Here is a 21,487-nt window from a genome sequence, read left to right as displayed (position 1 = left end):
GAAAAAGGCGGAACAACTAATTGCAATTAATTTGCAAAATGCTTAAGAGAATGTGAAGAGTAATATTTTAATACAATTTCCATTCATTTATCGGCTTTACTAAAAAGCGGAATTGGGGCCCTGATTAGGTACTGTTGATGACCTTAGTCAACTAATAACCCAGTAACTACACCACTTGTAGGAAGTTTAGAGAAAATTTAGAGTACCATTTATTGCAATATTTTTTTAAAATATATAAATAGTATCTAATATTCCAGAATCGTACAATGAAAATATTTTAAAAATCTTTTTTCAAGTTTTTATTTGCTTCGTTATAACTCAATATAAAAATAAGTTTTGCTAATTGTTTAAATATTTCCATTGCTTCATATATTAAAGGATAAGGAAACGGAAGTGGATCATTGTGTTAAGGTAAGCAGACAAACCCTCGGTTACAAAGAATTCACTTTTTATTCGTTTTTCTATGTTCTGTTACAATTTTGCGATTTTTTTTCTTTTCTTTGCCACGATACTTGCCATTACACAATTATGTAATAAAGTAGAAATTCAAGTACGTGGAAGTTAATTTTATTAATGACACCGTAATTACATCACCATATTATCTCAACTCTTAAATTATGAATCATAATTACTCGTTCAATGATTAATTTTCATGACCTAACAAACTAAACAAATAATAAATGAAAAAAAAAACAACAGAGATTCGGTAACGAACCTCCATCGACACAATGCTATAGTAAAAATAAAATAATTATTACAATATTTCAATACACATAACCCAAAAATGAGGAACAAAAAATATTTTTCTTCAAAGTCTAATTTCGAAAAATTAATTAATATTATGCGAGCCGATATCGTATGTACACACAAGCCCGGATAAATCTTATAATGAGACAAACAATACATACTAGCAATTTAAATACTGCGGATTAACCAAGCGACACGCCGAGCCCCGGCTCGAAAACGAGGCGGAGCGGCGTAAAAATAATAAGAAGCTATCTTTCGATACACATAATAAAGCTAACAAAATATACGATAAAAATGATTTACAACCTCATATAACCTAACAAAATGTTTGCAGTCCATTTACAATTTTATCGCACTGCAATCAATCGGAGACAGGAGACTGCTGTAAATATCGGGGCACACATAGAGGATCGGCAGCGGGCTTCGGGACGATACATATACACACGGGACCGGGAGATGAGAGTACGCGGTATTAAAGGAGGTAAGTAAGGCGTCTATTCGCCCGCCAGTTCCTTGAGTCGTTCTTCCCTCGGCCGCGCGCCGCCGAATATCGAGTGCGCCTGACTGGTCGACGCGAGCGAGTTCAGCGGCTCCGTCACGGTGCGCGGCTCCAGCTTCAGCTTGGGCCGCGCGGACGTGTCTGGAAAAGAAGTAGTTAGGGAGCAAGGACGAGAACACCTGTGATCTGTTCAACGATGCGACTGACCACTACGCGGACTGAATAGCTAACTAATGCCTTCTCAACTACCATGATGACTAACATACCATCTCAAAACATACACAAATATCTAAGTCAATGTAATTTGAATAACTGCCAGTATATAAACTGTTTCTAATTTTACATCTAGCGTTCTAAAATATTTTCTTCTTCTACGTTTTTCTTTCTAAATAAATAATGAAATGCAAGTAAATTTTAAAGAATGTTTATGTCTTTATAATGTGTTAACTAAATCAACCGCGTGAACTTATATTGCATTAAATATCAAGATGCCCCGCGGGAGTCTATCTTCATCGAAAATGAAGTCTACACCCAGATAATACGGATCACATCAAAAACGTACCCGAGCTCCCTAACCATGAAAAAACAATTATTAGAAAATATCAAAGACAAATAAACATAAATTAAGTGATTTATATTAAGGCTGAAATAGACGAGGAAATATAATGGGAGGAGTATAGCAATGTAATAATTTTGACAAGCTGTTACTTTAATAAATGTGTCTGTTGATCAAAAATCATGCAGAATGTAAATTTCGGAGTCAAAGGGACAGATAGAGCACAGATAGGTGACAAAGTTGAGTAGTTACCTGGGCGCGAGGCCGGCATGTCGTCAAAGTTGCGTCGTGCGGGCGGCTGGCGCGGCGCGGGCGCGGGCTGGCGCGCCCCCATGCGGCCCCAGTCGCCGGCGCGGGGCTCCTCGCTGGAGCCGCGCGAGGCCCGGCCCGGCTCCCGCTCGCCTCGCTCGCCCCACCGCTCGCCGCGCTCGGCCCACCGCTCACCGCCGCCGCCGCCACCTCCACCACCGCCTCGTTCACGGTCTGCAACCCATCAGCGCTGTTTAAGAACCCTACTACTATGTTGAAATTAAAACCGAAATACGTTGAAAGCTCAATCGATCAAATCACACGTAAATTTAAAACTTCTGCACCTGGATTTTTCAAGGGACCAAAATCGATACAAACACTTTTTTCATTTCGCAGATCAGAAAACACCATCAACATGGTAAAACCGTTTCTTCGTTGTACATGCAAATGCCTACTTACATTAATGCACATTTGTCTGTGACAGCACCAGTTGCTTTAAATGCAGACTGGGTGGAAATTGTTGACATAAAACCTAAAAACGAATTTAGCCAGCTTTCACAATGTTCTTGTTACCTGAAGAAGTCGGGGTTGGAATATATAAGCATCCAGAGATAGTTCACACATTTATACATTACCATAACTGCTCATACTGGACTAATTTCTGAAAGATTGGCAGCCATGACCTATAAGACGTGATTACCTACCCACACTTAAAACCACACATTATTGAACACAAAACCCAACTGAAAAGCCATGATTTAGCCAGGATGAGTACAATCATCAAAAATAATATGTGAGTTTCATATAATGATTACAAATACAAAAGCTTGTGAGATGCTATCTGTTAATATTATGTATTAAAATGTAAAAGCACTGCTCATAGTAAATATTAAGGTACCCATATCCCTCTTGGTTAAAAGTAAATCGAGACTTGATAATTGCTCAAAGCTTTGGATGTGAATTTTATAACAAATAAGTTGCATTATCATGTCATAGCAATAGAATATTGATAGAAAATAAGTTTTAAATAGACTTGAAGCTCAAATCATCTGTCCTGATTTTGCCAACATAAATAATAATGTATAATTTTATAAAAAAAAAAGTAACTTAGGGAGTATCTTGCTGGTTCTTCTCCATAGGAGAATGACATTATGGAACCTTACAACTGGAGTAATTATTGGAACATTTAAAAGTGCCTGGCAAACGGCCTCTTTCTTACAGAAAAAAACTTTTGACTTTGGTTTTTTCATTCATATAATATAAGATATAAGGAAAAATGATAATGATGATGGGAAGTTTGTGAAATTAGTATGAACCAATGATAAAACCAAGCACATAACAATGTTAATCATTAACACACTAGTAAGGCACACACAACAGTTAATGTAATTTTATAAAAAGTGCAACTGTACTGGCTGTATAGATATATGCTATCTTGACTATGTGATTATTATACTTTATTGGCCTGAATGGTTACTTCTTTGCGATACTATTTCTTTTTTTATTTCTGTATAGCATTCTCAAGTGAACCACTCTTAAGGAAATCGTGTTACTGAAAAAAATAATACTTAATAATGTACAGCACGGCACAGCTGGGTAAGAGACTGGGAAGAATACAATAAATAATAATAATGCATGTTCATAAAATTAGTTTGATAAAAAATTAGTTATGAATGTCCAGCATTCAGAAAGGGTGTGTAATGTAAATGATAAGATCTGTAGTGAAAATCTGCCAATTAAGCTCAATATTTTGAGTGTAGTTTGTCGTTTGTACAGTTGTCTATATACCTTCGGTAACATTAAGATGTTTGTTGTGAGGTGACGTTAGTCCTGTAGGCTATGTTAGTAATGAGGCGATGTTACCATGTGGCAGCCCTCCACCCTGATGGCGCGGCGCACGGCGGTCGAGCCCATCGAAGTGGTCGTACGTACCGCGGCCGCCGCCGCCATCCCGCCGGAATCCGCCGCCGCCGCCGCCCCGCCCACCATCGCGCCCGCCATCGCGCCCACCGTCCCGCCGACCGCGATCAAAACCTCCCCTATAATATTAATGGTTCTGTACTATGCTGCCCACTACTGCTGTGCAACCCACAGAGGAGTAGCAAACAAACAGAAACTTAAGGAATCATACGAATATCGACCCAATTCGATGGGTGCTATACGTTCCCTGCATACTTCACCATTAAGGCAAGTTCTTCCCACTATAGCACCCCATTTGTTTACTCCTCCACAGACTGTTTATAGCCTAGTTCAACAAACAATCTAGTTGCCTTATAAATCACACATAACTTAGCGTCTATGTACATCCTCATACGCGGCAACAAGAATATTTGCTGAAGTTCGATAAGTGTAGTTCAAGGGTAACAGACATTGGCTACTTGTTATACATACGCCACGCATGTGGGCTTGTGCGCCCTCCATCTGTGCCGATTGTATGCTGAACGAAACTCCCGCGTCAGTGTAGATATAGTAAAGCCTCAAGTAGCTTTAAATCTGGATCAGTTTGTGTTTTGTTGCCCACGGTATTCTACTTTGGGTCTAAGAATGCCAAACATTTATACATGGATGAAATTTTCGCTCAACAATATTTGATTTGTCCTTACATACTCAACATATTTATAACAACTTAATTTTAGGCTTTTGACTACCACAGGCATGCAAATAGTAACGAATTTACGTATTTAAACCCTTCCTTTTGAGAAAGGCAAACACAAATTAGACACACAAATGGGATTACTTAATAAGGCTATTAAAAATAATATCATAAGTTTCCCATAGTCAAAATTTGATTAGTCAGGGCCAGATTCTAGCTACAGGAAAATATGATTGTTAATAAGTTAATATTATGTATCTGTTAACTTTTAAATGTGTGTCTGTTTTCAAGTATTCATTTTTTCCCCTTACCTGTTACTAGTACCATGTATTAATGAGACCAGATTTAGTAAACTACTGCTGACGACAAATTGAACCCCCAAATACAACCTGTATATAACTTAAATAAGATACTTAGCAGCAATCTAAAATTTATATTTTTACCAGATATCTGTTTAAATTTAATTAGTTTCAAGTAGTCTTCAGTACCAAAAAGAAAATAATATTTGTATAATATAAGTAAAGATTATAATAATTTGTCTTTGTAATATGTATAGGCAGATTGACTATGGCTGTCAGATAACACATTCACACTATTTTAAATATGTATAGTCGGTTATTAACAAAGGCAATCCTGAACATTATTTATCATAGGAATTTACATATACTATTATGTAGAACAAAAGACTCACCGATCACTCCTTTTTTCTTCAGCCACATCAATTTTAATAAAGTTATCCTCTACTTTGAGAACGCCACTCATTTCAATTGCTCTTATCAAGTCCTCAAGATATTCAAACTCCACATAGCAGAATCCTTTAAACTTATCTGTCTCTTTATCCATCACCAACCTTACATTTTTTATAGCTAGGTTCTGGAAAATAAAAAGTGCAAATGAATACAGATGTGTTATTTGTAGCACATTGAACTTTAGAACTAAGGCCAACTTACTAAACTGAGATTTTAATAAGGGAAAAAATAAATTATTCAGAATGTTACTTGTCTTTGACAAATATGCTTGAAGTACAGTTTTATATAAATTAAAAAAAATACAATATAATACTACTTAAGTCTACATTAATAATTATAAAGAGAATTTATTTTTATATAACTCTTATAATTATGTATGGCTAAGCCGGCTGTATTGGTCAACCATGTATTTGTTAAGTGTGCAGGGTAGTTGCAAATCATTTTCACCTTCATGATGTTAGTATGATGAGTAATACTGAGTTAAAAAGAATCAGAACATCATCATGGCATTGAATTTAAAGACTGCCTCATAAAGGTCTTTAATTTCTAACTGCTTAGCATGGACAAAGGAATGTTGTAACATGAGACATTATGATATTAGCTATCCCTGAGGAGGTATTATCTCAAGTAACATACCTGTGCATTATATCACTTTAATGACCTTACAGAGAGATAACTATCATTATGAGAATGGAAATTTGTTTACAGTAGCAACGTAAACATATTATGTCATAGATATTACCGTTAACTCAAGAACAGATTTTTAAACATTTTAATAGAATTAGCATATTATGAAAATGAACATTCAATTTATGATTGCATATCTTCAGCGTAGACTTGTAATCTTGTTATATTATGTAAAGAGATAAGGATCCCACATGTTAAGTAACTATATACTTCAGGTTTATAAATTGATTCAATAGCAAAATTATATTTGAAAGCAGATCTGAACAGAATGAAAATGTTTTGAGTTTTAGGAGGGAAAACATCAATTTTCGTTTTGGAATATTACTAATATACTATAATATTAATACTAATGTTTAGTGTTTATGTTTTCACAATACCTAAAAAGAAAATAGTGAGCAACAATATTTGCACAAGGAACAAACTCATACTCAAATAATTACCACACATTATATGACTGTACTTCAGTAACAGAGCGGTACTTATTTATTATCTGTTCACTAAATATAAAACTACCTACTTATTATATTATGCATTGTTTATTAGTATTGGCTATTGACAACATGTTGGCAAAGTACAATACACCATGGAATACTGCTGATTTAATACTTAAAAGGTTGCAGTTCTTGATAAATATTGGGCCTCAGGTTGTAATTTACTAAATTCAACAAGCAAACACCCCAGAAAGCGTTGGAAAAAATACAAGGGGGTAGAAAATACTTACAGGGAAAATCCTATTGATATCGCCTTGAATAATTCCAGAGGGCAAATTCCCGACGTAAGCCTTGTAAGGTGGCTCGGAAGGCAGAGGGCGGCCACCGAGAGTTCTTCTGCCGCCACCGCCACCATAATCCCTGAAACGAGCACCACAATCGTAGGTAATTCATAACCTATAAAATGTTACACACACACTCCTGATGCTAAACAAATGCTCACAGATACTTTTCAGTACCCGACAACATTGAATTAATAGATATTGCTTTACAAGCTTAAGTAAAAATCCTATTTTCATTCAATGTTATCGGAAAGCAAAAACTATATTTTTTTCGGTGCGAGTACTTGGGCCTCGCGGAAAATATTATAACTGCAAATAAAAACCTTTACCACGCACTGTACAGTATATATAAACCTGATTTTTATAGTATTTTACAATAAATACCTGGGATTAACATCATCGTATCCACTTCGACCTGCCATGTTTAGAAACATGGAACACTAAAGGCGCGCGCATCAAATTCTGGAATCGACGAAATTAAGATTTTTATATATATCAACACTGGAATAAAAATGGGGAAATCGCAAAGCATATTAAAATATCGAGTCGTGTTTCGTGTGTCGTATAGGAGGAAAACATTCTTGAAATATCAAAACTTTATCTAAAGATATATCTGTAGTCCCGTTTGAGTTTTATCAAGTGTGTAGAGCAAATATTTGTAATTATTTAGAGTGTAGTAATAATTCTACTGTTATGCAAAAGATTAATTTTATAAACTATGTCAATTATAAATATTTTTCAAGTTCTCTTTAACTCCTCGTCAAATATATTCACATGGAATAGTAGTTCTATCAGATGAAAGGTGAAAGACACAATAAAACCAAAAAGACACAAACCGCACTGCTACATTTGATGTATTACGTACTTTGTTAAAACAAATAACATGTTTGGAATTAGATCATGTAAATAAAATATTAAGAATATAGTATAATTTCAGTAGCGTTACTTGTTTTTATTGTACCTAATATATGGGTAAAACAAAATTTTCATGGAAAAAAAATCAGTACAAATATAGAGTCAACATGCAGAAGGCCAAAAATATATTTGTAACAGAACTTCTTGTATATAAAAAAAAAACACGGAAAAACAATGTTCTTATTGTTATGACAACACAGAATGGCTTAGTTTAATGTTTGGATTACTTCGTATTTTACTATTATTTAGTTTAAGTTTCTATCTTTTTGGTCTATGCTAAGCTGAAAACGAAAAACTGTAAAAACATGTATAAAATTCCTTAACATTTCCTTTTGTATTAAGCAAGTTTTTGATGTCAAAATGGTCCAACAAATTCTTTGATCTAATCTCATAGATTTCGTCGTAGATTACTTCTATTCTTTATCTAAGTATAGTCTATATAGAATATAGAATTTATCAAAATCGGTTTCATTGCTTTTTCCTGTATTCAAGAATATCGATTATTTTTATAATACTTGTTAAAGCGAGTTTTGAGCCAACTTTAATTAGTCGATTTATCGGATTTAGCGCGTTTTTTTTTTCAAGGGGCTCGCAAGGAGATGGCAGGTCAAAAAAGTTTCCGTATTCTGTGGCAACGAGTCATGTCTTTGTTGGTGGCAACAAGCTGACCATGCAGCCATGATGTCATTTGAATTTGACAGCCTACACTCGACACTTCGACAGTGACAAGTGATAAACTGACTGAGCGCGGAAATGTGCGCTCCATGTGGAAAACGATAATTTGTTATTAAACTGTTTAGTTGCATCAAAATGACTGAAGAAACCGATTCCAATACAGTACAAAAAGAAAACAAAGTGTCTGCGTCTGTTTTAGACGCGTTCGATCTACTTAAGGCTCCGAAAGATGATGCTAAACTCAACGGGGGGAGTAAAATCATATCGCAGTTGCACGGCAGTGAGGTTAGGTTTTCAATATTTACCATATCATAACCCAACGGACAACGTTGTTGTATTTGTATTACATAAATGAAATGTATTTGTGGCATAATATTAGTAATCAAAGTAGGTTCTTGGTATTTTAGAACTCTTTGAACACGTTAAAATTACATCAACTTAGTATTTCACAATTTAATTAATGATAAATTCCTACACATTATCTTGGTGAATTTACCTTTAAACTCAAAATTCGAAGAAACTGAAGTTCTGTTTGAAAAGTTTTAGTCTATTTTGAACTAGCATTTTAGGAAAAGGCCACCCATAGTTTCAACCTCTCCTGTGATGAACTAAAAAGCGTAGCACATTTGTTTCAATCTCAATGAATATTTCTAATTTTATTTGTTTAGAATGAAAAGGATCTACAATATGTCCTCAAGCGGCTTGTGCGAAGTCTTGGTGCCAATGTACCCAACATGAGGACAGGATACTTTGCCACTCTTGTTGCTTTGCTGTCAAACTTTGAGGGCATCACTATTCCACAATTATTGGAACTTGTCAAGAAGGAACTTCATAGCAATGGCTCATCCAAAAGTGTAAGTATCATATATTATTTGGTTTGTAGAATAAATGAGCTTATTAAACATAATAAAAATCTGCTGCTATAAGATGTGTCTTTATGTTTATCATTTGGATGATTTTCATAAACTTGTTTATTCATTCTTTATCTGACATTTTTTTAAAGTAAAATATATTTACCAATTTATAATGTTTTCAGGAAGTTGGTGATGTAGCTTTAGGTCAAATTTTGGTTTGTGGTGCCATTTTCCGATCGAAACTTATCTTAAAGTGCAGCAGTGAAGAGCAGGGTGAAGTGATACAGTTGCTAATGGCTGCTGGCAAGAAGAAGTCATATTTGAGCACTGTAGCTTACCTCATACTACTTGATTTTCTAAAAGGAGTAAGTGAAACTACAAAATTGTTACAAGAATATTTAACATATCATTTTTGAACATTAAGGAAATATTAATTAATTATACAATTTTCAGGTTGATATTGAGCAATTTGCTTCAGTCTATTGGCCACTTATAAAACAAGACTTTAAAAAAGATTTAAAAGAGCACACCCTTGATTCTCTTTACTTTCTCATGGTGATTAATACAAAGTTTCCTGCTAAAGTTAAACTGAGAAAATTAATAGGATCCACTGATGTGCTGAGTGAAGACAACATACACACTGTTTGTGAAAAAATGATGGTAAGGTTTACTATGAAACAAAAAAATATTAATTAAATTAAAATGTAGTACATTAACCATTTTTTTCTCTATTACAGACGGGCATTGATTTCAACTCAATAGGTCATCCTATCTACAAGGAGGTAGCTACAAACATAGCAAACTCGCCTCATTTACAACTATTCTGGACGTCAGGCATTGACAGCCAGCTTGTAAAGCACAACAGAAATCGAGAGTTAGTGGCAATCAACATACTGACCACTGTTCTACACAACATTAACACTGGTTTAGAAGTCTTACCTGAGTTAGTAAGTAGAAATTTCTTCAAACTGTTTATGGATTGGTTTAAAGGGCTACAAACAGCAAGTAAGATCAGAAGCAAAAGAGACAATGAAGATGATAATAAAATCATGATCAAGAAACAAAAAGAACTACTTAATGCTTTAGCAAAAGCATTGAAATCAGACCAAGTGGAGGATTCCATAAGAGTAGAGATTCTGCAAAAATTGCTTTTTAATCCAGGAGAAATGAATTTCGCTGAAATCACTGGGACTACTGTCGTCAAATCAATCATTTCTGACTTGAAAAAAGATGGTGTAAAAAAAATGGCAAAGTTATTCAAAGGTGTCCTTTTGAACACATCCAAGAAATTCCTTAAAGAAAATGTTGAAAGGAATTGGTACAATAATGAAAGAGTGAAAGCAGCTGAGCTCTTATCTTATTTGGTGAGCCATGAGGCAATAAAAGATGACACAGAATTTAAACTGACTTACATGAAGCTACTCATGTGCTTTGGTTTTTTCAAAATTGGGGGAGATGATAATGTGGCAGTAAGCAGTGAGCTCTCAGGTAAATGTTTTTAAAGCTTTTGAAACAATATATTGTGCAGTACATGTTGGGTTTATTTGTTTATTAATGTATAATTTCCATTTTTCAGGAGCCATAAAGTCATGTTTCTATCGCTGCTTCACATCCCGCTTCTCCAATGTTGACAACTTAGTCACAGTTTTATCATCCCTCAGCAGTTTCATCTGTAATATTCTACAAAAGGAACAAGTTCGGGCAAAAATCGAAAAACAATTCCCTAAAGAGAACATGGAATGCTGGGAAATGCTTCAGGAAGTCTGTGGAAAGATAGAAGAAAACAACACCAAAACTAAAGTTGATAAAGTCTTTCTCATCTTACTCTATCAACTTGGACTTTTCCTATTCTCTGAACCTGTCCATGTTAAAATTGCTAGAAGTTCAATAAAGGAGTTGAAGAGTTGCTACGAGCATTACAAGAAAGGTAAGAAAAAACAGTCCAAGGCCAAAAAAGAAGATTTATCAGCCGACCCAGAATGGATTGAAGTCTTAGTTGAAGTTCTGTTATCTATATTGTCAGCTGAATCCAGTGTACTTAGATCTGTAGTGCAATGCGTTTTTAGACTACTCTGGGAATATTTAACTCCATCAGCAGTAGGTCAGATAGTATCAGTATTGGATCCTGAAAATGAATCTAATCCACTAACACAAGAGGATTCCGAGTCGGAAAATGAGGATGAAGACAATCCTGTGCAAGAGAATGGCAAGGAGAGTGACGAAGAGAGTGAAGAGGAAGAAGAAGAATCGGAGAGTGACGGTGATGATGAGGCAGACGATGACGATGAGGAAGAGATGAGAACACCAGAACAATTAAGAATAGCAGTTCAGAAAGCCTTAGGTTCCGCAGCCTTAGAATCGGACGCTGAAAGTGTTGATGCTGACATGATAGATGAGGAAGAGGGTAAAAAGCTAGACGAAGCTCTGGCCGAAGCATTTAAACAATTTCACCAAAGTAAAGGTAAAAAATCCAAGAAAGATCGAAAAGATAAAAAGTCTCTTTCTGATTTCAGAATCAGAGTACTTGATCTTGTTGACATCTACTTGGAAAAAGATCCCTCAATGGATATTTGTCTGGGAATGATTGCACCTCTTACAAGGTGTCTTGAATTTTGTATTCAAGACAGTCAGTTTAGCGAATTAGAAAACAGAGTCAGAAAAACTATAAAAAATCTGACCAAAATAAGAAAGTTTTCATCTGTTGATGACATTGATATGAATATTTTATGTGACCATTTAAAGTCAGTCATAGAAAAAGATGCAAGGTCGCACTTTTTGTTTCAAGCTCTTGGCGACGTTATAACATTTTTTGCAACTTTCATAATTCATTGTTCCGAAAAGATTGATACAAAGAAGTCCAAGGTGACAAAATCCAAAGCAGCATCGCCATTGACTGACATTTTCAAGGAATCCTTACAGAACTACTTCCAGAATCGAAACTGCATGCTTCCAATCATATTCTTTCATAACGTCTTGCAGACAGACTGGGATGGCAGTTATGCTCTAGTGCCCACTATTATACAAAATGTTTTCAACAAAAATGTTAGACTGTTTCGTCGTAATGAGGGACTCGAACTTTTGTCAGGCTTTTATCGTTCTTTAAAAAGAAGTAAACCAACTTCAGACAAACTTATAAAACAGTTGATAAGCTTAGAAACAGAATTTGAAACCACCCTGGTTGATACTTTGAAAAATGATTCTGAGTTTTCAGTGAAGAATAATTTCTTCATTATATTAAGGAAATTGATAAACATAATGCAAGGTTTTCATGAAAGTTGTCAAGTGGAAACTAAATTAAATTTTAAGAGTTTACTGGAGGTAGTTGGGTCCTGTAAAGCTACAGTGAAAACAGTTAACAACAAACAAATACAAGACACTCAAGCAGTTAAAAAAACTAAACCCAAAAAGAACAAAAAGAAACGAAAATTTGAACAGATGAATGGAAATGCCGAACCACAACAAAAGAAAATTAAAAAATCCAGTGAAAGTGAATAATGTATATAAGTTTAAATTTGATTACAAAAAAAATCGAATTAATGAAGTCGTTTTATTCACCCTACAAACGGACCTAGATTATAATAAACTCAATCGTAAAAATAAATTGTACAATCAGTTGCCTTTAAAAATATCAATGATTTAATAATAACTTGTGTGACTAAATCGAAGTCCGGCAGATTTTTTATAGCAGCAAGTATTTGTCCTCTGTGCTCATGTGTAATTTAATCGTTGTTAATACCAGACTCACTACATAGATGGCAGTAACAGTTTCCGGTACATGTTGCCATATAAATAATGAGGTCTCGGATTTCGACTCTTTTTTTGGGCTATTTTCACAAGCGAAAATGGCATAGGACCTCCGTATACTAAAGATTAATGAATGAATTATAAAATGTAGTGCGCGTGCAATCCATCAAAGTGTCTGTTGTAAGTTTCATGACATGGTAACTAATAATAAAGAATCTGTTGAGATATTTATAGTAAAAGGAATAGTGGTTTTTAAGGTAATGAATTAATATTAAAAAATATATTTACCGATGTTTCATTTTCTTGAAGCCCCTGGCAACACTTACCGGAAACAAGCAGTAACTCATATGTTTCACAACCTGCTCAAAACTCAGCCAGCCATCTTTTGTGGAAAAATCATTTGTTTCGTGTCGTCAGGGTAAATTTCACAATTGTAATTAATGTCAGAGCCACAGTCTTCGCTTTTATTAAAAAAGCAGCTAGCTGGTAAGTGCATTTTATATATCTTCATTTTTTTTGTGCCGATGACTCTAGTTTCGACCGTCATTCTAGTTACTCGAGCAATCATTGACCTCAGCGGGTCGAATTTTAAGTTTATGTATCTTTGTGGATTGAACGATAAAGTAAGTGTATTAGTTCTTTGCACGTGTGGAATTTATTGAGCTATTCTGTAAAATGGACTCGATGTAATAAAATCAATATTCGCAGCTATGACAGGTGTTCATGCCAAAGTCAAAGGAGTAAAATAACTATTTACAAGTATATTTTCGGTTCCCAGTTTACAAACTTTTGCTTTTATTGCAGACATTATTCACTTAAGCATAGAACTGATCACAACCTGAAGTTAAGTTAAATATTTCTCCATAATATTTTCAGAACTGAACAAAAATCCAGTGGAAGGTTTTTCTGCTGGATTGATAGATGACAATGACATATACAGATGGGAAGTCCTCATCATCGGTCCTCCAGACACATTATAGTAAGTACTGTATACTCACATTCCCACAAGTATTTATCACTTGTACGTTTTATCTTAATGAGGCAGCATTCTTCACATAGCCAAATATTTTAAAATTACTCAAGTAAATTCTGAGCTCATGGTCGAGTGAATAAAAAGTAGGCAATTCTGGTATATTTTTAATTATGTTGCTTGTATACTCTGATATTCTGAGACTCAGCAGGAAGTTATCTCAGAAAGACTAAGACGTGTAGTTGTGTAGTATTTTAGACATTTATTAATATTAATGACTCAACATAATTCATTACTAACAAATTTAAAATTGTAATTTTCAGTGAGGGTGGATTCTTCAAGGCACATTTACACTTTCCAAAGGAATATCCTCTGAGGCCACCACGGATGAAATTTGTCACGGAAATATGGCATCCAAATAGTGAGTAAGATTTGATGTTACTGTCATTATAGATAATTGTAACTGCGTTTAAGTTTGTTATTCTTATGAAAGGTGTAAAATTCTGCTTAAGTAACATGATTGAGTGAGTGATCTCATTTTTCTATTGTTGAGTTCAACCATCTTTGGCTGTGCCTTTTGGTTTATTTAGAGAACAAAGGAAGAAAAATACCATGCATGCGACAGAAACAGTGCTGCAGTGTTATTATGAAAACATACATGATATTGTCTGCACTCTTTCTATAATTGTGCTAATACTGTTGTTAAATTTATAACATTGTATGTAATAATTTTGTAGAAATTAATAATCAATATAGATCAATAACCCACCAACTGGTCCATTTACATTTCATGCAAATATTTTAGCAAAACAGAATATGATTGTGGTATGGAGATAGAAAGTTGATGCAAGGAATTAAACTACAAAGGCATGATTGCCCTGCCTGAAAAGAGTTTTTTCTTTCAGTTGAAAAGAATGGAGATGTTTGCATATCAATATTGCATGAACCCGGAGATGACAAGTGGGGCTATGAGAAGGCATCAGAAAGGTGGCTGCCAGTACATACAGTGGAGACCATTCTTATAAGTGTTATTTCGATGCTCGCAGACCCAAATGATGAAAGCCCTGCTAATGTTGATGCTGCGGTAAGTTGTTGAAATTATATTTTTTGCAAATGACACATTACTTTGATTCAATAAATTTTAAAGGTTTCACATCCCAAAAAACTGTGAATAATTCCATTGCCTGTCAGAATGAAGTGATCAGTTACTCATTATCAGTCATTTATTTCAATTAATCATTGTAGGTTTTAGGATATATCCCATGTGTTATTATTTCTCAGGAAAAGTATGATTTTAATATTATATTATTTAGAGTCTGTTTATGAAGTTATCCCAATATATATGTGTAACATAGTCAAATTATGATGTAATTAATTGAGAACCTTAGTTTTAAATTTATTATCTGTTAATTGATATTAGTACTAAACTAAGTAGCTTACTATTCTTAAATGATGTGTAGATTTAGCAATATGTGATTTAATTTGTAACCTTTTATGTAGCTTATGTATTTCAGTTGTTATGGTGGTGGTCAGTTTTTCTTGCAATTTAATAAATAACAACATTGTGTTTGCTGGTGAAGATTATAGGATCATTGTAAGAAATTTAAGCTGTTTTTTTCCAATGGTGACTTTTAGGTGTTTTTAAGTGAATAATGAATGCCTTGTATGCTCCCAGTCTTCATTATTCTGTTTATATTTCACTAAATTATTTGCAAGATTAGATATTGCTTCAATAATAATATTAAGTCTCATACATAACATTATTACATTGCATTGTCAATTATGTACTACATGTTAATCTTATATTTTACCATTGTTTGCATCCACAGAAAGAATGGAGAGAGCGATATTCGGATTTCAAAAAGAAAGTTGCGCGATGTGTTAGGAAAAGTCAAGAAGATTGTTTTTAGAGTGTGAGGGGATTTAGATCGCAAAATATTATCATTGGAAAAGGGCCATGTGACACAACTGTACCAATACCACACCACATAGAATCGTTTTTCACGCTAGGTCGCCGCATGCACCGACCCGTCTCACGAACACGAACCGCGCGTACGCGCCGCCGCCAATTGTAGATGAGTGCTCATTCTGTTTCTTTTTACAGAAAGAATGGAGAGAATCATATTCGGAGTTTAAAAGGAAAGTAGCACAGTGTGTGAGAAAGAGCCAAGAGGATTGTTCCTAAATAACAGTGCCCTTTTTCATTAATTTAGTAGAGTGAGTGTTTGGTGATGCAGTTAGGACGTTGTTGAGAGCATGCCCCGGCGTGACTCATAGTGCGGGCCCCCCCATCCGGGCCAGAGACAATATTGAAATTGATTTAAATAAATACATATTATAATTAAAAGGTATCGCTGCCGTATTTTATAAATAATAAATTAAAATAGAATCCAAGGTCTTTTTTCATCTTTTTTAAGACATGTTGCTATTGTTATTATAATGAAATATGTATGGTAATTTTTTATAGAAAAACAAATCTGCATTTTGTTGTCGTTTCTTCCTAATATGGTTACAAGTTTGATCTCTGTATAGTAGAAACCAAATCTGAAGTAATTTAAACAATAATTATTTATTACGTATTGCAATCGCTATTGTGTAATATAATAAATATGCTACTAACTCTTCAAAATTAAAAAAATGTAAAATGAGCTACCAAACTATTGTTTTGCATGTAAATTTTAGTTACCGATTCAAAGCGATGCATACACATTGGTAGCTTTTATAATGTCGCTTCTCTGATATACATTTTTATTATAGTGCTAATTTTAGTAGTAAATTTAATACTTAATTATAATTTTTACTGAATAAATATAACTTTTGTAAACTTATCATTGTATCGATTCTACCTTGCCCTTTATGCACATATTAATAAAGCACCGTAAAATTTGCAAATGTATATTGCAAAGTGTATTAGTGTGGTGTGCTTCATCAACACCCCCAAATATTTTGCTCAACAATGATATTTGGTGAGATATGATATTATGAATATAAACTGTTTGATATCTTTATAATTTTGTACATTATTTCACAATATTGTCAATTATGTTTTTGTACAATTAGAAGAAAAGCTTTGTTACCATTTTGGATGTAAAAAATTATAATAACTAGGTATAAAAGATATGAAAACCCCTCATATTCACTCTATATCATCAAGCATTGATTTGTGACGTGTGTATAATACTTTTCCCTGTGTATGTATATTTTTTGCTATAAAATCATAATGCAGTGATAATGTTATTTTATTTTCATAGGCTTCTAATCTCCTATATATAGGGTTCAAAATAATTAACTTAGCCCTCAGCAATAAATATCACATTTATTCTTATTGAATTATACATTTGGTAACAACACTTCATAAGTACAATGGTATCATTCACTATCAGAATTCTCTGCTAAAATGACACCTTGTATGCTTCGTGGATCAAAGGTGCTTTCAAAGCATCTTTTAAAGACAGACTTGATTGTCTTAGAGGTAGGTGAAGCTGGGATATTATCACAGTCCATTGCATCAACCTTAGTACTATTCTTGTCATCTCTAGTTAGACAACCATTCTGCTTGTTACTGGTGTTAACAAAGTTTTCATCAGGTATCTCAACAAAGTTAAACAAATGAGAGTCTTCATCTAGACATTTAGATACATCAATATCTAAGTGTGGTTTCTTCTTGACAGAGCCTTGTGTGCTTGTTGTATCTTTTCTTTTCTTTCTTTCAACACTAGTGTTCTGTGTAGCTGTTGTTTGTGAAGCAGCATCAGGTTTAGTTGTGGCCAGTACAAAGTGTGCCTCAAATGTAATGCCATTATGGACAATGAAAACAGCTGGTCTTCCAGTTGTTTCAAAATGTAATTGAAGTGGTAGGTTAAGAGCTTCTGCAAAGGCTAGCAAGGCTCGAAATTCTTTTAGTGAAAATGTAATAATAGTTTCTGTTCCAATAACATAGCTATCAAATTCTGCAGGTTTTAAACTTATTTGTGTCCTGATTATTTTAGTTAGGTCTATGCTGCAATCAATATAGTTACGGAGAATTAGAGACTGTGAAGTGGCTTCAACAGTCAATTGGTCATCTGAACTTTGAAAGTTGTTGAGAGCATCTGACAATATCCTTTGTGGTGATGTTATTCTGAAATTTAATATTTTTTTTTAAAGCAAAATAATTGATTACCTCATTATAATAAAAGTATTTATATCCATAAATAAACAATTCTGTGAAAGAAATATTTTAATATATTCTCACCTGTTTGGTACAGAGTCCTTAGTGTAAACTGCTTGCATTGCTTTACAGTCCAGAATTGATACAAAATGAGTCTTCACAATGCCATGCCTACATTTTAACTGAAAAATAAGCTTACATGCATCTGCATCAAGTTTGATTTCTAAGTTTTCAACTTGTTTGTCCATGTGTGTGGGAGACTTGAATGTGTTTAACGCAGATTTCATTGATATTTTACACTTCAAGCCTTCATTATCTTCCGTAGAATAGTAATTGTAATTGAAGTAGGAGAAGAAATTTTTCTTGAACTTCACCATAGCATATGCAGATTCGGCTGCATTTAAAGTTCTTAGTAGAATGCAATCAGGAAGAGATTCTAAGTAAAGTTCATCACCAAATCTAGCGAGAGCATGTACAGTTCTGCCTAAAACTGAAATAAAAGAACACAAAATGAGACTTTATTTCAGAAGAAAATACCTACCAAGTTACGAAAAACTTGCCTTTAACGTTAGCCCCTGGTACGTGGCATTTCATTTTGTTATTACTTTGTTTATCTTTCTTTATTACAATTAAATTCTGGCCTGCTTACATACAAATTTCAAATACAAACAAACGTGTGTGAATGTTGAATTTGACATACATTTTCGGGTGTCAAACTGACAGATTTAAGTTTGAACACTCATAAATTGATCTTAATTTCGTGCATGTAAGCAATAAATTGGCAATGGTCATATACTAATAAATGATTTATAAATATATTACAAAAATAATATTGTTAATTACGTATCAATTGTCTGGTTTTCATTATTTAAACTAATTGCTATTTTTGTACGCCACTGTTTTCTGGTTTAAGTATCTGTATTCTGTCAATTGCGGTATCATCAGGAGTTCAGTCAATCTGGTCAATCAGCATTATTAGTTAAGTTACTCTGTCAGTGAGCGTACGATTCCACACGTATGTCGCGATAAATAAGAAACAAAACGCCTCGAGAGAAAGTTACGCTAGCTCTTAAGAAAGTGACTAAAATAAAGCGCTATGGCTACAAGCGGTAAGTTCTATTCTATTTTAATGGTATCAGATTTCAAATTTTTGTGTACAATGTACGTAACTATACTAACTATAGTTTTTAAATAAAATATGTGTTACAGCTGCGACTGTAGTAGGCCAATCAGTTATGATATAGGTGCTATAAGTACCTATTATTGGTTTTGCCTAAATGGCGACAATGTTTTGATATGCTGAATACTTTTCTACAAACAAATTTTCTTGAAGGGAAATGTATAGGTGGTGAAGGTACCCACATATAATCGAAAGAAATGAGTCGTATGCCTAAAATAACTGTTGATTTCGTTTTAAACTAAAGTTTTTTGATAACTATTGAGGACACAACTTTTTCCTAATACTATAAAGAAACGATTCTGGGTCCCGATTCTCCTATTTACAATGGCCGATGAATGAATGGCAAATGGATTAAATTGGCACTATTCGTATTATTGTAATCATTTTTCTTCACAATAATTGGATATGAAGTACGGGGCGGAACACTCATGGTCAATACAATGAATTTCCAATTATTGGTTTGAAAAAATGCTTAAGAGTATAGGAATGGTTTCAAATTTAATCCAACTACCATTCATTCATCGGCCGTTGTTAATAGCAGAATCGGGGCCCTGGAATATATAATATGTAGCTACGCCACAGGCAGGCACTTAATGTTTCCTCTTGCTCACAAATTATTCCTGCATTCTGAGTCCACGTCTAGTCACATGTAACTCGCAACAAATAAATAATTATTATCTTGATTTTTATTTTATGGATGTATTTAGTGCTATTTTATTTATTTATCAGCGTTTTTTGATAATTGTCATTGTTTACGATTACAACGCGAATGTTTTTTAACGTCCGAAGAAAGATCAATTCAAGACCGCTTTTCGGGGTTTTGTTTGTCAAGGGTAAAATTTAACAGCTTATGTTCCTGAGCTTGATAACACTGGCAAAATTATAACAAAACAGTCTACAGCCGCTTCATGAGACCCTGTTTAAATCTACGGCAGCAGTCTGATATTAAAAAAAAACATCTGCTTATTTCATATTTGGTTTCTATCAGCAATAAATAAATATATATAAAAAAAACCAAACCTGCTTTGCTGACGGACCTAACCGTCATTATAATATATTTAAGTTACGCTTTATTGGCGCGTCAATTTAGGTTGTAGGTACCTACTTAAGACAACGTCAAGAAACCGCTGAGAAAAGTGAATTTAATTTACTTAAGAAGTTATCTATACGGGTATATATCTCTCTAAATTCATTCGCAGTGTCGTAGGTTCGATCCCACTGTAAGATAATGATTTGCGTAATCTACGAATACTGGTTCTGAGTTTGTATATTTCGTTCATGGGACTTGAATCCCTACTTAATATTATAAATGCGAAAGTAACTCTGCCTGTGACGCTTTCACGTCTAAACCACTAAACCGATTTTAATGAAATTTGGTACAGAGATAGAATTGACCTTGAGAAAGAACATAGGATAGTTTTTATCCCGGACGTTTGAAGAGTTCTCTTGGAATCGCGATATAACCGACATCGACGAGGGCGAAAAGCTATTGTTGTATAAACCCCTGCCATAAAAGGACTCAACCAGAATCCTTAACGAGTCGGGCAATCCCGATAAGTACGCGTGATTAAACTGTTGCATCATTAGATAATATAATCTGTTCTGGAAGTTAGTGGTTTAGTTCTAATAATTTCGCCCAAACCGTTTGTTTTGCTTTGCATCAAGTTAACACGCCCGAAGGTAGAACCATCGTCATCAATTATCATATCATCGAAAATGTTTTATTTCGTAAATAATTGACAAAAAATTACGCTAATCTTGGTCAAATAGAAATCTAAAAAATAAGGTAACGTACCTTTTGCGTACCTAACGTACGTTACCTTATTATTTAGATTTCTATGGTCAAAACCTTCACCAAACGGTAGATATTCCATTATTTTTAATATGGGCCAGAGAAAAGTTAAACGTAAAACTAGTTGGCTGTTTAGCGAAGTATCATAATACTAATGCGAATGAATAACGCTATTTTCAAGTTAACTGTTATTCATTTAAAATTTTTTCTTTCTTCCGCTTCGCTAAGCTATTTTAAGACTGAGCACTGGTGAATAAAATAATTTTTGTTTTCACGTATTAATCCAAGGCTTTTTTTTATGTACCTCGCCTGTTTTAGATCCCACAGCTGGGCAAAGGCCTCCCCTTTCTTTTCC

General features: G+C 34.1%; 4 protein-coding genes and 1 pseudogene across 6 annotated transcripts; 2 read left to right on the top strand and 3 right to left on the bottom strand.

The window, feature by feature from the left end:
• Positions 1–431: 431 nt before the first annotated feature.
• On the bottom strand, positions 432–7,343 carry LOC113502863 (eukaryotic translation initiation factor 4H). 2 transcript variants are annotated; one of them, XM_026884591.1, is made up of 7 exons: positions 7,237–7,343; positions 6,802–6,931; positions 5,336–5,517; positions 3,915–4,090; positions 2,055–2,285; positions 1,809–1,817; positions 432–1,387 (listed from the first exon to the last, which is right to left on the bottom strand). In XM_026884591.1, exons 1-7 carry the CDS (start codon positions 7,284–7,286, stop codon positions 1,242–1,244), a joined length of 924 nt encoding a protein of 307 aa, XP_026740392.1. In that variant the 5' UTR covers positions 7,287–7,343; the 3' UTR covers positions 432–1,241. The 2 variants fall into 2 exon arrangements, with proteins under 2 accessions (XP_026740392.1, XP_026740393.1); XM_026884592.1 differs by having other exon boundaries at positions 3,984–4,090.
• Positions 7,344–8,462: 1,119 nt separating this feature from the next.
• LOC113502868 (myb-binding protein 1A-like protein) lies at positions 8,463–12,848 on the top strand. Its single transcript, XM_026884601.1, has 6 exons — positions 8,463–8,727; positions 9,111–9,296; positions 9,479–9,661; positions 9,750–9,956; positions 10,034–10,784; positions 10,873–12,848. The coding sequence occupies exons 1-6, from the start codon at positions 8,578–8,580 to the stop codon at positions 12,789–12,791; spliced, it is 3,396 nt and encodes a 1,131-aa protein (XP_026740402.1). The 5' UTR covers positions 8,463–8,577; the 3' UTR covers positions 12,792–12,848.
• A 537-nt stretch (positions 12,849–13,385) lies between these two features.
• LOC113502801 (ubiquitin-conjugating enzyme E2 G1-like) lies at positions 13,386–16,325 on the top strand. 2 transcript variants are annotated; one of them, XM_026884499.1, is made up of 5 exons: positions 13,386–13,526; positions 13,917–14,019; positions 14,334–14,431; positions 14,916–15,094; positions 16,115–16,325. In XM_026884499.1, the coding sequence occupies exons 1-5, from the start codon at positions 13,481–13,483 to the stop codon at positions 16,193–16,195; spliced, it is 507 nt and encodes a 168-aa protein (XP_026740300.1). In that variant the 5' UTR covers positions 13,386–13,480; the 3' UTR covers positions 16,196–16,325. The 2 variants fall into 2 exon arrangements, with proteins under 2 accessions (XP_026740300.1, XP_026740299.1); XM_026884498.1 differs by having other exon boundaries at positions 13,388–13,526; positions 15,840–16,325.
• A 980-nt stretch (positions 16,326–17,305) lies between these two features.
• LOC113502800 (cell cycle checkpoint control protein RAD9A-like) lies at positions 17,306–18,848 on the bottom strand. The gene is made up of 3 exons (XM_026884497.1): positions 18,721–18,848; positions 18,245–18,650; positions 17,306–18,130 (listed from the first exon to the last, which is right to left on the bottom strand). The coding sequence occupies exons 1-3, from the start codon at positions 18,752–18,754 to the stop codon at positions 17,380–17,382; spliced, it is 1,191 nt and encodes a 396-aa protein (XP_026740298.1). The 5' UTR covers positions 18,755–18,848; the 3' UTR covers positions 17,306–17,379.
• Positions 18,849–19,109: 261 nt separating this feature from the next.
• The window catches only part of LOC113503138, a 13,285-nt pseudogene continuing 10,907 nt past the window's right edge, over positions 19,110–21,487 (bottom strand).

The sequence above is a fragment of the Trichoplusia ni genome, chromosome 18 (genome assembly GCF_003590095.1).
Source record: "Trichoplusia ni isolate ovarian cell line Hi5 chromosome 18, tn1, whole genome shotgun sequence".
NCBI lineage: Eukaryota > Metazoa > Arthropoda > Insecta > Lepidoptera > Noctuidae > Trichoplusia > Trichoplusia ni.
The sequence above is the reverse complement of the archived record's forward strand: the minus strand, read 5'-3'. Positions and strand labels throughout refer to the sequence as shown.

Bases quoted from the DNA above. Each gene is read 5' to 3' on its own strand.
- LOC113502863 (XM_026884591.1), bottom strand. From the start codon at position 7,286: ATGTTTCTAAACATGGCAGGTCGAAGTGGATACGATGATGTTAATCCC. The intron at 6,932-7,236 runs GTATTTATTGTA...TGCTCGTTTCAG, and splicing joins TACGATGATGTTAATCCCAG to GGATTATGGTGGCGGTGGCG. The intron at 2,286-3,914 runs GTAACATCGCCT...GATGGGTTGCAG, and splicing joins GGGTGGAGGGCTGCCACATG to ACCGTGAACGAGGCGGTGGT.
- LOC113502868 (XM_026884601.1), top strand. From the start codon at position 8,578: ATGACTGAAGAAACCGATTCCAATACAGTACAAAAAGAAAACAAAGTG. The intron at 9,297-9,478 runs GTAAGTATCATA...TAATGTTTTCAG, and splicing joins GCAATGGCTCATCCAAAAGT to GAAGTTGGTGATGTAGCTTT. The intron at 10,785-10,872 runs GTAAATGTTTTT...TCCATTTTTCAG, and splicing joins AGTAAGCAGTGAGCTCTCAG to GAGCCATAAAGTCATGTTTC.
- LOC113502801 (XM_026884499.1), top strand. From the start codon at position 13,481: ATGTCAGAGCCACAGTCTTCGCTTTTATTAAAAAAGCAGCTAGCTG. The intron at 13,527-13,916 runs GTAAGTGCATTT...TAATATTTTCAG, and splicing joins ATTAAAAAAGCAGCTAGCTG to AACTGAACAAAAATCCAGTG. The intron at 15,095-16,114 runs GTAAGTTGTTGA...TTCTTTTTACAG, and splicing joins CTGCTAATGTTGATGCTGCG to AAAGAATGGAGAGAATCATA.
- LOC113502800 (XM_026884497.1), bottom strand. From the start codon at position 18,754: ATGAAATGCCACGTACCAGGGGCTAACGTTAAAG. The intron at 18,651-18,720 runs GCAAGTTTTTCG...CTTTTATTTCAG, and splicing joins ACCAGGGGCTAACGTTAAAG to TTTTAGGCAGAACTGTACAT. The intron at 18,131-18,244 runs GTGAGAATATAT...ATTAAATTTCAG, and splicing joins AAGGACTCTGTACCAAACAG to AATAACATCACCACAAAGGA.